The sequence below is a fragment of the Musca autumnalis genome, unplaced genomic scaffold (genome assembly GCF_047663935.1).
Source record: "Musca autumnalis isolate F117 unplaced genomic scaffold, ASM4766393v1 scaffold_1, whole genome shotgun sequence".
Classification (NCBI taxonomy): domain Eukaryota; kingdom Metazoa; phylum Arthropoda; class Insecta; order Diptera; family Muscidae; genus Musca; species Musca autumnalis.
This window is the reverse complement of record NW_027411644.1, coordinates 88,373,832-88,389,294: the sequence shown is the minus strand read 5'-3', so window position 1 is coordinate 88,389,294 and position 15,463 is coordinate 88,373,832. Positions and strand designations below refer to the sequence as shown.

Sequence of the window (15,463 nt, the reverse complement as noted above, 5' to 3'; positions counted from 1 at the left end):
CATAAAACATTCTTAAAATTTATGAAATCGACTTTTACAAATTCAAATTGATTTTTTTATCTTTCGAAAATCCATAAAATCAATTTTTCCATAATTTTGACTTTTTTGTGATTTTTGACTTTGTATTTTTGATATTTCGAAATCCTTAAAATTGACAAAACAATTTCTCAATAAAAAATTAAATTTTTTAACTCTTCGAAATCGTTAAAATCAACCAAATTTTCAAAAAAAAAAATATATTTTTTTTTCTATTTTTTAGAAATCAACAATCTTTCCTAAATTAAAATATAATTCTTTAAGTTTTATAATATCCATAAAGTTTTAAAATTTTTGGAAAAAAAAATATTTTGTTAATTTTTCCAAAATCCTGGAAACAATTCAAAAAACATTTTCAGAATGAAAAATTTGATATTTTTCTTTAATTTTAATATTTTTTTAATTGTTGTTGGCGTTTTTTATTGTTGGACTGCAGAATTTTACATCTTTGTGTTTATTTCAGCTTTAGTCCATATTTTGTTGTATTCAAGTATTTGAATAACAACAAAATGTTTTACAGTGGATATGAAATTGATTAGTTGCGGGCGGAGGGTAGGGAATACTATAGTTTCAGTTGTCACCAAACAACTTCATCAGTTCCCTTTTCCGCCGACTCTGTATCGATAAACAGGTCAATAAGCCCATCCAGCAAATTAAACAAAATGAGAAATTTGCTATATGGCCCTAAAACTGATTACCCTACAATTTGAGTCGAACTAAAGAATTTTATATCCACCACTGTTTTTATGTCGTCTTTGCTTTGCAAAGAATACGAACATAGGAGTGTTGCTTCAATAAGCGGGGGTAAAACAACGAGAAAGTTGTTGTTTTTGCATTATGGACTAAAGCTGAAATAAACACAAAGATGTTTTTTTTTTAATTTTTAAAAATCCCTGCAATCGATTTTTTTTTTTTTTTTTTGAAAAATAAAAAAACTTTTATGAAATTTCAAATTGTTCCTCAGCAGCTACCGGAACGAGTATTTTTTTTTTTTGCAAATTGATTTTCAGACTCTTGTCCTGTAAAATACAATTCTAGATACTAAAGTTTGCGCCAATTGTGTCAAAAATGTTCTCCTTTAGAATTTTCGCATTAAAATCGCCTCGAATAATTTGAATGCCATGGTCGGAATATAGTTCATATGGTATTTCAAGGCAATCGCAAAATGTATTTATTACGGATTATTTCTATGAATATTTGCAGGAGGTCGTCGAATTCAAAACGTTTGTGAGTGTCTTCAACATAACCATACATTTTAACGTTCTAATAGGTGAGCAAGGTACTCCCAGAAACTAGAAACTTCCCGCCAATCCGCTGGATTGTTGGCGGTTGTTTATTAAATTAATAACTATCCATTATATCTATTGGGGTTCCACTATACGCAAACTGTGGATGCTATGCAAGGCTTTAAAGCGTTGTTTTGACGACATTCCTATCCATCGCGGTAGTATCAGCCTTGCTATTTAATTTTGCAACAAAAGTGATTTTCGCTTTTGAAAGTGCAACAAATTTGTCAGTATTTTAATTTATTATAATTTAAAATTTATTTTAATGTAACTTTATGTTGTTGTGGTTATTGGCATTTTTTTATGCAAAAAATAAAACTATTATTTTTTATATGAAAAAAAAACAATATTTTTCGCTACCGCATTTTATGTTGAGCATGTCTCTTATGTGACATTTTTTTTCTTTTGAGTATCACCTTAGCCACGGCAAATTAGTGTGGGAAAGGAAGTTATTTATTTATCAATATTGGCTTATGAACAAAAAAAGCGTTGTTTACATTTTTTATTTATTTGTCTGTCTGACTGACCAAGCGTTGCGTTCGTTTTGTTGATTTATTTTATTTGTGCCAAATTGAATTTAACATTTTATTCACATTACCTACACAGGGTGTGTGTCGATGGATGGATAGATGGATAGCCATCTATTTCTTCATGCCAAAAATATTGGCATATTTTTTACTCAAATCAAATTCGAAAACAGTTATTAAATAATAGCTGCGTGATTGGATTTTACAAAACGCAAGATAGATATGTGGTAAAATTGTGTCATGGATATGTAATTGTAATTTCAAGCATTAAATCAAAACGCCAATATTGGGCTATAAATATCTGAAAGTTATGTCGCTGTGGATTTCTATGCAAAATTTATAAAAACTAAATAATTTATTGGAGAAAATATTTTAAATCATTTTATTATTTCAAAGCATGCCGTAAAACATTACTCTCTATATATAAAATCGGCTGTTTTTATAAAAAATATATTTTTTAAAAAATTCTAAAATAAATTTTTTAAAAAAGGATTCTTGCCATAGATTGCTTCTAAAAAATACATCTGTATGCTGCCATTCAAATATACATCAAATTCAAAGAAGGTCTATATCGAACAACACCTTTGGGAATTTTTCTTACAAGAGTTCATCAATTTGGATTAAATTTAAAGAATGTTCGAGGATTGGTTTGAAATTTTCTCCAATGCTTGTCCTTGTGGTCCTGTTTACAGCCAGATATTTTTTTTCGTGGGTCAGTATATGACTGCTGACACAATGGTCCAAAAGGTCTAAAAAATCTCACAGTGAACAGCAAAAAAAAATTAAAATTGACATAACTCGACTTATGCTTCTTTCTCCGAAAACCGCAGAATTTAAAATTCATAGAAAGCTATATAATGCATACAAAAATAAAACAAAAAAGACCTGCTCTTTGAATATTAAAATAAAAAATAAAAATCGAGTGCGGTAATAATTTTTTCACCTATTTTTGCGGCATGTCTTTTTGATACATCGCCACCATCCCAACATCCCCAATGAAATTGCATAATTTCTAAATGTTAGCCATAATAACAATTAAACCACTACGTAGTTTTTTGGACATGTCAATTGTTTATGCAGTACAACACCTTCTTTTGTGTTTATTTGGGGAAGAGATCATGCGCGATCGTTATTCCTAAAAAACACAAAGCGAAGCATTTGTATGCCAAGTTGTACAACATTTGTTTCTTTTTTACTATGGCTAGATCAGTTTTTTTGTTTTACTTTCTGTGTCGATGGAAACGTGATCCCGTCACTCATCTACTCCATCTAAATTCACTTTGAATTGTTGACAAAAAAATGAAATTTATTCACTTTTTGAAAGGTGAAAAACTTTTGAATTTTTTACTAACAAAAAATAAAAATTAACAACTTGTCCTAATACCTACTACGGGCTTCGGGGAAGCATAGTTAAGTGTTAGCGGATGCGTCCACAGGTTGCGCATAGTGGAATCTCGGGTAGATATTTTTGGTAACGACGTATCAAATAACATGAGGGATTTTTTGGCCTATAGAAAAAGTGTTCTCAGTACCCTGAGGATTTTTTCTATAGAATAAAATGTCCTCATTAACCTGAGGAATGTTTTTCTATAGCAAAAAGTGTCCTCATTAACCTGAGGATTTTTTTCTATAGCAAAAGCGTGTTCTCAGTAATCAGAGGATTTTTTATCTAAGGAAAAAAGGGTCCCCTGTAACCAGAAAATTTCTGTAGAAAAAACCAACCTCAGTAACCTGAGGAATTTTTTCTAAAGAAAAAACCAACCTCAGTAAGCTGAGGAATTTTTTCTATAGAAAAAACCAACCTCAGTAAGCTGAGGAATTTTTTCTATAGAAAAACCCAACCTCAGTAACCTGAGGAATTTTTCTATAGAAAAAACCAACCTCAGTAACCTGAGGACTTTTTTCTATAGAAAAAACCAACCTCAGTAACCTGAGGACTTTTTTCTATAGAAAAAACCAACCTCAGTAACCTGAGGACTTTTTTCTATAGAAAAAACCAACCTCAGTAACCTGAGGACTTTTTTCTATAGAAAAAACCAACCTCAGTAACCTGAGGACTTTTTTCTATAGAAAAAACCAACCTCAGTAACCTGAGGAATTTTTTCTATAGAAAAAAACAACCTCAGTAACCTGAAGAATTTTTTCTATAGAAAAAACCAACCTCAGAAAAAACCAACCTCAGTAAACTGTGATTTTTTTCTATAGAAATAAACTCGGTACTCTGAGGAATTTTTTTCCATAGAAAAAACGCAATCTCAGTAAACTGAGGTTTTTTTCTATAGAAAAAAAAACTCAGTAATCTGAGGAATATTTTTCCATAGAAAAAACGCAACCTCAGTAACCTGAAGATTTTTTTCTATAGAAAAAACCAACTTCAGTAACCTGAGGATTTTTTCTATAGAAAAACAAACCTCAGAAACCTGAGGAATTTTTTCTATGGAAAAAACCAAGCTCAGTAAACTGAGGAATTTTTTTCTATAGAAAAACCAACCTCAGTAACCTGAGGAATTTTTTCTATAGAAAAAACCAACCTCAGTAACCTGAGGAAATTTATTCCTTTTTCCTTAGAACATTTTTTCTCAGCAACCTCAGGATTATTTTTCTATAGAAAGATTCTCCCAGTAACCTGAGGATAGTTTTTTTTTATAGAAAATAATCCGTCGTGTTTTATTCTGTGGAAAATATCCTGAATTTACTTATGATGTTTTTTTATACAAAAACATTCCTCAGATTACTGAGGATGGTTTTTTCTGTTTACTGACGATGGCTTTTCCTATAAAAAAATCGCAACCTGAGTATGGTTTTTTCTATAGAAAAAAATCTTCAGGTTACCGAGGACACTTTTTTAGGTTACTCAGGACAAAAATTCTGAGGATGGTTTTTTCTACAGAAAAAAAAATTCCTCAGCAACCTGAGGATGGTTTTCTTATCAGAAAAAATTTCCTCAGCAACCTGAGGATGTTTTTTTTTTTCTTCAGAAAAAATCCTGATGTTACTCAGGACACTGTTTTTAGGTTACTGAGAACACCTTTTTCTATAGGAAAAAATTCCATAGGTTACTTACTGAGGACACCTTTTCCATAGATAGAAATTTTCTGGTTACAGGGGACCCTTTTTTCCTTAGATAAAAAATCCTCCGATTACTGAGAACATTTTTTTCTATAGAAAAAAATCATCAGGTTACTGAAAGACTTTTTTCTATAGAAAAAAATCTTCAGGTTACTGAAAACACTTTTTTCTATAGCAAAATATCCTCAGATTATTGAGGACATTTTTTTTGATAGAAAACAAATTCCTCAGGATACTGAGGATACTTTTTCTATAGAACAAAAATTCCACAGTTTACTTAGGACATTTTTTTCTATAGAAAAAAATTCCTCAGGTTACTGAGGTTGGTTTTTTCTGTAGAAAAAATTCCTCGGTTTACTCAGGATGGTTTTTTCTATAGAAAAATTCCTCAGGTTACTGAGGTTGGTTTTTCCTATAGAAAAAATTCCTCAGGTTACTGAGGTTGGTTTTTTCTATCGACAAAATTCCTTAGGTTACTGAGGTTGGTTTTTTTTATAGAAAAAATTCCTCAGGATACTGAGGTTGGTTTTTTCTATAGAAAAAATTCATCAGGTTACTGAGGTTGGTTTTTTCTATAGAAAAAATTCATCAGGTTACAGAGGTTGGTTTTTTCTATAGAAAAAATTCATTAGGTAACTGAGGTTGGTTTTTTCTGTAGCAAAAATTGCTCAGGTTACTGAGGTTGGTTTTTTCTATAGAAAAATTCCACAGGTTACTGAGGTTGGTTTTTTCTATAGAAAAAATTCCTCAGGATACTGAGGTTGGTTTTTTCTATAGAAAAAATTCATCAGGTTACTGAGGTTGGTTTTTTCTATAGAAAAAATTCATCAGGTTACTGATATTGGTTTTTTCTGTAGCAAAAATTGCTCAAGTTAATGAGGTTGGTTTTTTCTGTAGCAAAAATTGCTCAGGTTACTGAGGTTGGTTTTTTCTATAGAAAAAAATCCTCAGGCTACTGAGGTACCTTTTTTCTATAGAAAAATTCCTCATGTTACTGAAGTTGGTTTTTTCTATAGAAAAAATTCCCCAGGTTACTGAAGTTGGTTTTTTCTATAGAAAAAATGCCTCAGTTTACTGAGGTTGGTTTTTCTATAGAAAAAATTCCTCAGGTTACTGAGGTTGCTTGTTTTCTATAGAAAAAATTCCTCAGGTTACTGAGGTTGCTTGTTTTCTATAGAAAAAATTCCTCAGGTTACTGAGGTTGGTTTTTTCTATAGAAAAAATTCCTCAGGTTACTGAGGTTGGTTTTTTCTATAGAAAAAATTCCTCAGGTTACTGAGGTTGGTTTTTTCTATAGAAAAAATTCCTCATGTTACTGAGGTTGGTTTTTTCTATAGAAAAAATTCCTCGGGTTACTGAGGTTGCTTTTTTTCTATAGAAAAAATTCCTCAGGTTACTGAGGTTGCTTTTTTTCTATAGAAAAAATTCCTCAGATTACTGAGGTTGGTTTTTTCTGTAGAAAAAATTCCTCAGGTTACTGAGGTTGGTTTTTTCTATAGAAAAAATTCCTCAGGTTACTGAGGTTGGTTTTTTCTATAGAAAAAATTCCTCAGGATACTGAGGTTGGTTTTTTCTATAGAAAAAATTCCTCAGGATACTGAGGTTGCTTTTTTCTGTAGAAAAAAATCCTCAGGTTACTGAGGTTGGTTTTTTTCTATAGAAAAAATTCGTCAGGTTACTGAGGTTGGTTTTTTTCTATATTCTATATATATAGTTTACTGAGGTTGCTTTTTTTCTATAGAAAAAATTCCTCAGGTTACTGAGGTTGGTTTTTTCTGTAAAAAAAATTCCTCAGGTTACTGAGGTTGGTTTTTTCTGTAGAAAAAATTCCTTAGGTTACTGAGGTTGGTTATTTCTATAGAAAAAAATTCTCAGATTACTGAGGTTGGTTTTTTCTATAGAAAAAATTCGTCAGGTTACTGAGGTTGGTTTTTTTCTATATTCTATATATATAGTTTACTGAGGTTGCTTTTTTTCTATAGAAAAAATTCCTCAGGTTACTGAGGTTGGTTTTTTCTCTAAAAAAATTCCTCAAGGTTGGTTTTTTCTATAGAAAAAATTCCTCAGGTTACTGAGGTTGCTTTTTTTCTATAGAAAAAAATCCCGAGGATGGGTTTTTCTATAGAAAAATTCCTCAGTTTACAGAGGTTGGTTTTTTTCTATAGAAAAAAATCTTCAGATTACTGAGGTTGGTTTTATTCTATAGAAAAAAAATTCCTCAGATTACTGAGGTTGGTTTTTTTCTATAGAAAAAATCCACAGATTACAGAGGTTGGTTTTTTTCTATAGAAAAAATTCCTCAGGTTACTGAGGTTGGTTTTTTTTCTATAGAAAAAAATTCCACAGATTACTGAGGTTGGTTTTTTTCTATAGAAAAAAATTCTCTGATTACTGAGGTTGGCGTTTTCTACAGAAAAAAAATCCTCATGTTGCTGGCTTTTTTTCTATAGAAAAATTTTCTCTGGTGCGTTTTTCCCTTTCATTTCTTTTACCAATGACATTCACTTTTAATTTTCTAATTTTATTCCACCTTGAACATGAAAAGAGAGTGAGTCATGAAGTTTTATTTTCAGTTGTTTTTTTCTAATTTACAAAACAAACGGTAAATGGAAACAAGCTTCCCAATGAATATCAATAATGAAGTGACAGTGATGATGCATCATTCATTGACATGTTTTCAATTTTTTTTATTAAAAAAAAAACATTTTCAAAATACAACAACTTTGAAGTTGTAGCTGCTATTATTTGATAACACAATCGCATTGTCTTGCGGTTCGGTGGTAGATAAAATCAAGCCTTTGATCACATCACAGGTGAAATTTTTCACAAACAAAAAATTCTTGAACGTATTTACAATTACAACTCAATTATATATTCCGAACACAACAGCGTGTCAGTCGTGGTGGATTCTAGACAACAAATAGTAGCAGCAACAATAACAAACAACTACCAGTCGTAGTTAATTATTGATGACAGTCAATATGGCAATTTAGGCTTTAAATACAAAACCTCCCATAATTAAAAGCAATTGTGAATTGTGGCAACAAAGTAGCAAAGACAACAACAACAACATCATAAAATAAAACGAATCACATGTACAACTTTCTCTCTTTCTTTGTTAAAGTGCCGTTTTTCTTTTTTTCTGCTCTTATGATTTCCATTCAAAAACGTTAAAATATTTTTTTTTCCAATGGCAGCTTTGTAATTGAATTGACTCGAATTGAACGAAAAAGTGATAAAATTCTTAACATGTATTTTTCTTTTTTCTTTCCTTCCATCTTTCACTCTTTACAAACAACTCAACAACATCACACGCCTCTTCTTTTTGGGGAACCTGTGAAAATAATTATCATTGCATGGTGGGCCCTACCCTTACACCTAATGATTGCTGTGGCCGCCGCTACAACAGAACCTGGACAATTGGAAGTCATCACGTAGAAAACGTGTTGAACACATTATCGATCGTGTTGTGGAGGTGAAAAAACTCGAATTGGAAGAGCATGATCGTACGCGCAGAAAATCGAAAACATTTTCCGAAATGATTGAGAATAGGTAAGGCGCCATTTCCCCAATTTTCCTGTTGGAAATTTTCATAACTTTTATTTGTTATATAAATTTTCAGAAGTGATCGCGTTGGCCGTCCCGCCTTAAAAAAATTAGCCTCATTGGCAGTATACACAGAGGATGAGTCGAATGATCTAAGCGATTTGGGTATTGGCACCAGTAGTGCCAGCGGCAAAAGTAGTTTGTCCGAAGACTACGATAACAATAGTGTTATGGTGAGTAAATATTTTAAACTATATTTAATATATAATAAAATAGATTAAGAATCCATCGATATGTCAGTCAGCCCTCAGGCTACAAAAAAGTCCTCAGGGATATCAGATTATTTCTATGGGCAAATAGTCCATAGATAATTTTATAATTTTCTATAGAAATGTTTCATCAATACCCTCAGAAATTTTCCTCAGTAAAAACCATCCTCAGTAACCTGAGAAACAAACCATTCTCAGTAACATCAAAAAACCATCCCCTCAGGGGACTGAGGATATTTTTTCTATAGGAAAAAAATATCCTCAGATGCTTGAGGATTTTTTTATAGAAAAAAACTATCATCAGATGCTTGAGGATTTTTTTATAGAAAAAGAATCCTGAGGAAATTTTTCTAAAGAAAAAACCATCATCAGGGGCCTCAGGAAATTGTTTCTATAGAAAACACCTTCCTCAGCAAACCGAGGAAATTTTTCCTATAGCAAAAACCATCCTCAGTAACCTGAGGAAATTTTTTCTATAGATAAACCATCCTCAGTGGCCTGAAGAAACTTATTCTATTGAAAAATACCATCTTCAGGGGCCTGAGGAAAATTTTTCTTAAAAAATACCATCCTCTATAAAAAAAAACATCCTCAGGCTTGAAGAATTTTTTTTATAGAAAAAGCATCATCAGAGGCCTTAGGAATTTTTTCGTATAGAAAAAAACATCCTCAGTAAACTGAGGAAATTTCTTCTATAGAAAAACCCATAATAAGTAAATTGAGGAAATTTTTTCTGTAGAAAAAACCATCGTCAGTAAGCTGAAGACATTTTTTCTGTAGAAAAAACCATCCTCAGTAAACTCAGGAAATTTTTTTCTATAGGAAAAACCATCCTCAATAAACTGAGGACATTTTTTCTATAGAAAAAACCATCCTCAGTAAACTGAGGAAATTATTTCTATAGAAAAAACCATCCTGAGTAAACTGAGGAAATTTTTTCTATAGAAAAAACCATCCTCCGTAAACTGAGGAAATTTTTTCTATAGAAAAAACCATCCTCAGTAAACTGAAGAATTTTTTTTATAGAAAACACCATCCTCAGTAAGCTGAGGAAATTTTTTCTATAGAAAAAACCATCCTCAGTAAACTGAGGAAATTTTTTCTATAGAAAAAAAATTCTCAGTTTACTTATGTGACGTTTTCTATAGAAAAAATCCTCTGGTTACTGTGATGAATTTTCTCTATAGAAAAAAGTCCTCAGGTTACAGAGGTGACTTTTTGCTATAGAAAAAATTCCTCAGGTTACAGAAGAAACGTCGTTCTATAGAAGAAACGTCTATAGAAAGTTTGCTCAGCTTACTGATGATGGTTTTTTCTATAGAAAAAATTTCCTCGGGTTACTGAGGATGGTTTTTTCTATAGAAACAATTTCCTCAGTTTACAGCGGATGGTTTTTTCTATAGAAAAAATCCTCTGTTTACTGAGGATGATTTTTTCTATAGAAAAAAATCCTCTGTTTACTGAGGATGGTTTTTTTCTATAGAAAAAAATTCCTCAGGTTAATGAGGATGTTTTTTTCTATAGAAAAAATTCTTCAGGTTACTGAGGATGTTTTTTCCTATAGAAACAATTTCCTCAGTTTACTGAGGATGGTTTTTTCTATAGAAAAAAATCCTCTGTTTACTGAGGATGGTTTTTTTCTATAGAAAAAAATTCCTCAGGTTACTGAGGATGGTTTTTTCTATAGAAAAAATTTCTCAGTTTACTGAGGATGGTTTTTTCTATAGAAAAAAATTCCTCAGTTTACTGAGGATGGTTTTTTCTATAGAAAAAATTTTCTCAGCTTACTGAGGATGGGTTTTTTTATAGAAAAAATTTCTCAGTTTACCGAGGATGGTTTTTTCTATAGAAAAAAATTCCTCAGTTTACTGAGAATGGTTTTTTTCTATAGACCAAATTTCCTCAGTTTACTGAGGATGGTTTTTTCTATAGAAAAAATTTCCTCAGTATAATGAGGATGGTTTTTTCTATAGAAAAAATTTCCTCAGTTTACTGAGGATGGTTTTTTCTATAGAAAAAATTTCCTCAGTTTACTGAGGATGGTTTTTTCTATAGAAAAAACCATCCTCAGTAAACTGAAGAATTTTTTTTATAGAAAACACCATCCTCAGTAAGCTGAGGAAATTTTTTCTATAGAAAAAACCATCCTCAGTAAACTGAGGAAATTTTTTCTATAGAAAAAAAATTCTCAGTTTACTTATGTGACGTTTTCTATAGAAAAAATCCTCTGGTTACTGTGATGAATTTTCTCTATAGAAAAAAGTCCTCAGGTTACAGAGGTGACTTTTTGCTATAGAAAAAATTCCTCAGGTTACAGAAGAAACGTCGTTCTATAGAAGAAACGTCTATAGAAAGTTTGCTCAGCTTACTGATGATGGTGTTTTCTATAGAAAAAATGTCCTCGGGTTACTGAGGATGGTTTTTTCTATAGAAACAATTTCCTCAGTTTACAGCGGATGGTTTTTTCTATAGAAAAAATCCTCTGTTTACTGAGGATGATTTTTTCTATAGAAAAAAATCCTCTGTTTACTGAGGATGGTTTTTTTCTATAGAAAAAAATTCCTCAGGTTAATGAGGATGTTTTTTTCTATAGAAAAAATTCTTCAGGTTACTGAGGGTGTTTTTTCCTATAGAAACAATTTCCTCAGTTTACTGAGGATGGTTTTTTCTATAGAAAAAAATCCTCTGTTTACTGAGGATGGTTTTTTTCTATAGAAAAAAATTCCTCAGGTTACTGAGGATGGTTTTTTCTATAGAAAAAATTTCTCAGTTTACTGAGGATGGTTTTTTCTATAGAAAAAAATTCCTCAGTTTACTGAGGATGGTTTTTTCTATAGAAAAAATTTTCTCAGCTTACTGAGGATGGGTTTTTTTATAGAAAAAATTTCTCAGTTTACCGAGGATGGTTTTTTCTATAGAAAAAAATTCCTCAGTTTACTGAGAATGGTTTTTTTCTATAGACCAAATTTCCTCAGTTTACTGAGGATGGTTTTTTCTATAGAAAAAATTTCCTCAGTATAATGAGGATGGTTTTTTCTATAGAAAAAATTTCCTCAGTTTACTGAGGATGGTTTTTTCTATAGAAAAAATTTCCTCAGTTTACTGAGGATGGTTTTTTCTATAGAAAAAATTTCCTCAGTTTACTGAGGATGGTTTTTTCTATAGAAAAAATTTCCTCAGTTTACTGAGGATGGTTTTTTCTATAGAAAAAATTTCCTCAGTTTACTGAGGATGGTTTTTTCTATAGAAAAAATTTCCTCAGTTTACTGAGGATGGTTTTTTCTATAGAAAAAATTTCCTCAGTTTACTGAGGATGGTTTTTTCTATAGAAAAAATTTCCTCAGTTTACTGAGGATGGTTTTTTGTATAGAAAAATTTCCTCAGTTTACGGAGGATGGTTTTTTCTATAGAATAAATTTCCTCAGTTTACTGAGGATGGTTTTTTTATAGAAAAAATTTCCTCAGTTTACTGAGGATGGTTTTTTCTATAGAAAAAAATCCTCTGTTTACTGAGGATGGTTTTTTTCTATAGAAAAAAATTCCTCAGGTTACTGAGGATGGTTTTTTCTATAGAAAAAATTTCTCAGTTTACTGAGGATGGTTTTTTCTATAGAAAAAAATTCCTCAGTTTACTGAGGATGGTTTTTTCTATAGAAAAAATTTTCTCAGCTTACTGAGGATGGGTTTTTTATAGAAAAAATTTCTCAGTTTACCGAGGATGGTTTTTTCTATAGAAAAAATTTCCTCAGTTTACTGAGGATGGTTTTTTCTATAGAAAAAATTTCCTCAGTTTACTGAGGATGGTTTTTTCTATAGAAAAAATTTCCTCAGTTTACTGAGGATGGTTTTTTCTATAGAAAAAATTTCCTCAGTTTACTGAGGATGGTTTTTTCTATAGAAAAAATTTCCTCAGTTTACTGAGGATGGTTTTTTCTATAGAAAAAATTTCCTCAGTTTACTGAGGATGGTTTTTTCTATAGAAAAAATTTTCTCAGTTTACTGAGGATGGTTTTTTGTATAGAAAAAATTTCCTCAGTTTACGGAGGATGGTTTTTTCTATAGAATAAATTTCCTCAGTTTACTGAGGATGGTTTTTTTATAGAAAAAATTTCCTCAGTTTACTGAGGATGGTTTTTTCTATAGAAAAAATTTCCTCATTTTACTGAGGATGGTTTTTTCTATAGAAAAAATTTCCTCAGTTTACTGAGGATGGTGTTTTCTATAGGAAAATTTTCCTCAGTTTACTGAGGATGGTTTTTTCTATAGAAAAAATTTCCTCAGTTTACAGAGGATGGTTTTTTCTATAGAAAAAATTTCCTCAGTTTACTGAGGATGGTTTTTTCTATAGAAAAATTTTCTTCAGTTTACTGAGGATGGTTATTTCTATAGAAAAATTTTCTCAGTTTAGTAAGGATGGTTTTTCCTATAGAAAAAATTTCCTCAGTTTTTATAGAAAAAAATTCCTCAGTTTACTGAGGATGGTTTATTCTATAGAAAAAATTTCCTCAGTTTACTGAGGATGGTTTTTTCTATAGAAAAAATTTTTTCACTTTACTGAGGATGGTTTTTTCTATAGAAAAAATTTCCTCAGATTACTGAGGATGGTTTTTTCAATAGAAAAAATTTCCTCAGATTACTGAGGATGGTTTTTTCTATAGAAAAAATGTCCTCAATTTACTGAGGATGGTTTTTTCTATAGAAAAAATTTCCTCAGTTTACTGAGGATGGTTTTTTCAATAGAAAAAATTTCCTCAATTTACTGAGGATGGTTTTTTCTATAGAAAAAATTTCCTCAGTTTACTGAGGATGGTTTTTTCCTATAGAAAAAAATCCTCAGGTTACTGAAGTGACTTTTTTCTATATATAAAAATTCCTCACTTTTTCCTGTAGAGAAAACGTTCTCGGATTACTGAGAACAATTTTTTCTATAGAATAAATTCCTCAGTTTACTGAGAATGGTTTTTTCTATAGAATAAATTCCTCAGTTTACTGAGAATGGTTTTTTCTATAGAAAAAATGTTCTCAGTTTACTGAGCATGGTTTTTTCTATAGAAAAAATGTTCTCAGTTTACTGAGGATGATTTTTTCTATAGATAATTTCCTCAGTTTACTGAGGATGGTTGTTTCTATAGAAAAAATTTTCTCAGGTTATTGAGGACGGTTTTTTTCTATAGAAAAAATTCTCAGGTTACTGAGTTTTTTCTATTGATGAAAGTTTTTTCATCTTAATTTTGTTGCTGTTGTGTGTGTTACGTTACTGTGCGATTTATGATTCTCAAATTAAGAACTAGGTCAAACTGTTTAGCAAAGCTGTGATGGAAAAATAAATGGAGTCAACGAGAGAAATAGACACAGAAAATACAAATGAAAAGGGAAGAAGCTTAAAAGTAATTAGCAAAATACAATTTGCCAAATCATTGATCATTCAATTCCATTGATCTTTTGCTAAATATCGGAAATGTGTTACGGGGGCTTTTGTGGGTTACAACGAGGGAGGGAGGTAGACTGTATTATACACGTTTTACTAACCACCTTTGTTAACACTTCATCACTGCTTGTCGTGTGTGTGTTTGAAAACCCTTTTAGTGGAGTATTGATCGTTGGAATAGGTTTTCTTTTGGGGTAATTTTGTTTTTTTTAGTACGAAAAAGAAATTTGCTTTGCGGTTTAATTTATGGTCACGTTTTTGTGGTTTTTGATTTTTTTTAATTTTTGTATAACATTTTAGTAACAATTAGCCTGATTGGTTGGTCGGTATACATTGTTGAAAAGGTAATTGATTCGAGATATTTTTTTTTTGTATAGATTTAGTTTTGGTATTATTTATCATCAATTGAAAAATGTGGTTAACAAAGTGAAAATGAAATTTAGAGTATGGTCGGAAGAAGGAAAAGAGAGAGAGAGAGAGAGAGAGAGAAAATATAGCAAAATGATGAATGTAAAGTCTATAGGTATGTAACCTACAAATACTCCCTTGACACAGTTTGACTCGTTTCGAAAGGGGTTTGAACCACCTCGGGCGCCAACTTAAAAGATTTACAAATGGAGGACTTTTTTAATAACAAGTTATTCAAAAAATAATATTAACAAATATTTTTATCAAATTCGAGCATAAATGTCCTTGCTAGAGCATGAAAATTATTCTTTAAAAAACTTAAATTTTAAGTTTGTAAGTCCCAGAGAAGATTTTCCTTAAAACCCTGTTGCCTTTTTGATTATTTTCCACAGTGTCGAAAAATTATCTTCTCTTCTTCCCTCCTTTGGAAATCTGTGCTAATTATATTAAATTGTTGCACACAATTCGTCATACATAGTTATTGCAGCTATTGCTGTTAATATCATTGTTGTCATCGTTGTTGTAGTTGTTCTCTTTGACGTTTGCGTGTCTTTTTCATAAACACTTAACTTGATATCATGTTTTGTTAACGTTATATTTCGCTAGCTGGCTAGCTGTCAACCGGTATTGAATGATTAAAATCCCCCCCAAAACAAGAACCTTACAAGCCTCCTCGCTCCCTCCCTCTAACCTTTTTTTCATTCTACTGCAAGTCTCTAGCGCTATCCACCAGTTAGTCAACCATTCAAAAATTCTAACAGTTCTCATTCATTAAAAAAGCGACAAAACGCAAAACTACTTGTATTTCGAAGTTGTTCCTGAATTCAGTTGACTGCTGCCGCCTGCCTGCCTTGCTGCTAGACGATATGACAAAAAGAAAATTTGCCGCAAAAG

General features: G+C 31.1%; 1 protein-coding gene across 13 annotated transcripts in view; it reads left to right on the top strand.

Moving 5' to 3' along the window:
- The window catches only part of smash (smallish), a 393,042-nt gene that overhangs the window by 298,321 nt on the left and 79,258 nt on the right, over nucleotides 1-15,463 (top strand). For all 13 annotated transcript variants that reach the window (XM_073984255.1, XM_073984264.1, XM_073984273.1 and 10 more), the window contains 2 exons: nucleotides 8,328-8,470; nucleotides 8,541-8,697. In XM_073984255.1, the coding sequence (XP_073840356.1) occupies nucleotides 8,328-8,470; nucleotides 8,541-8,697 (300 nt within the window). The remainder of the gene's footprint in view (nucleotides 1-8,327; nucleotides 8,471-8,540; nucleotides 8,698-15,463) is intronic.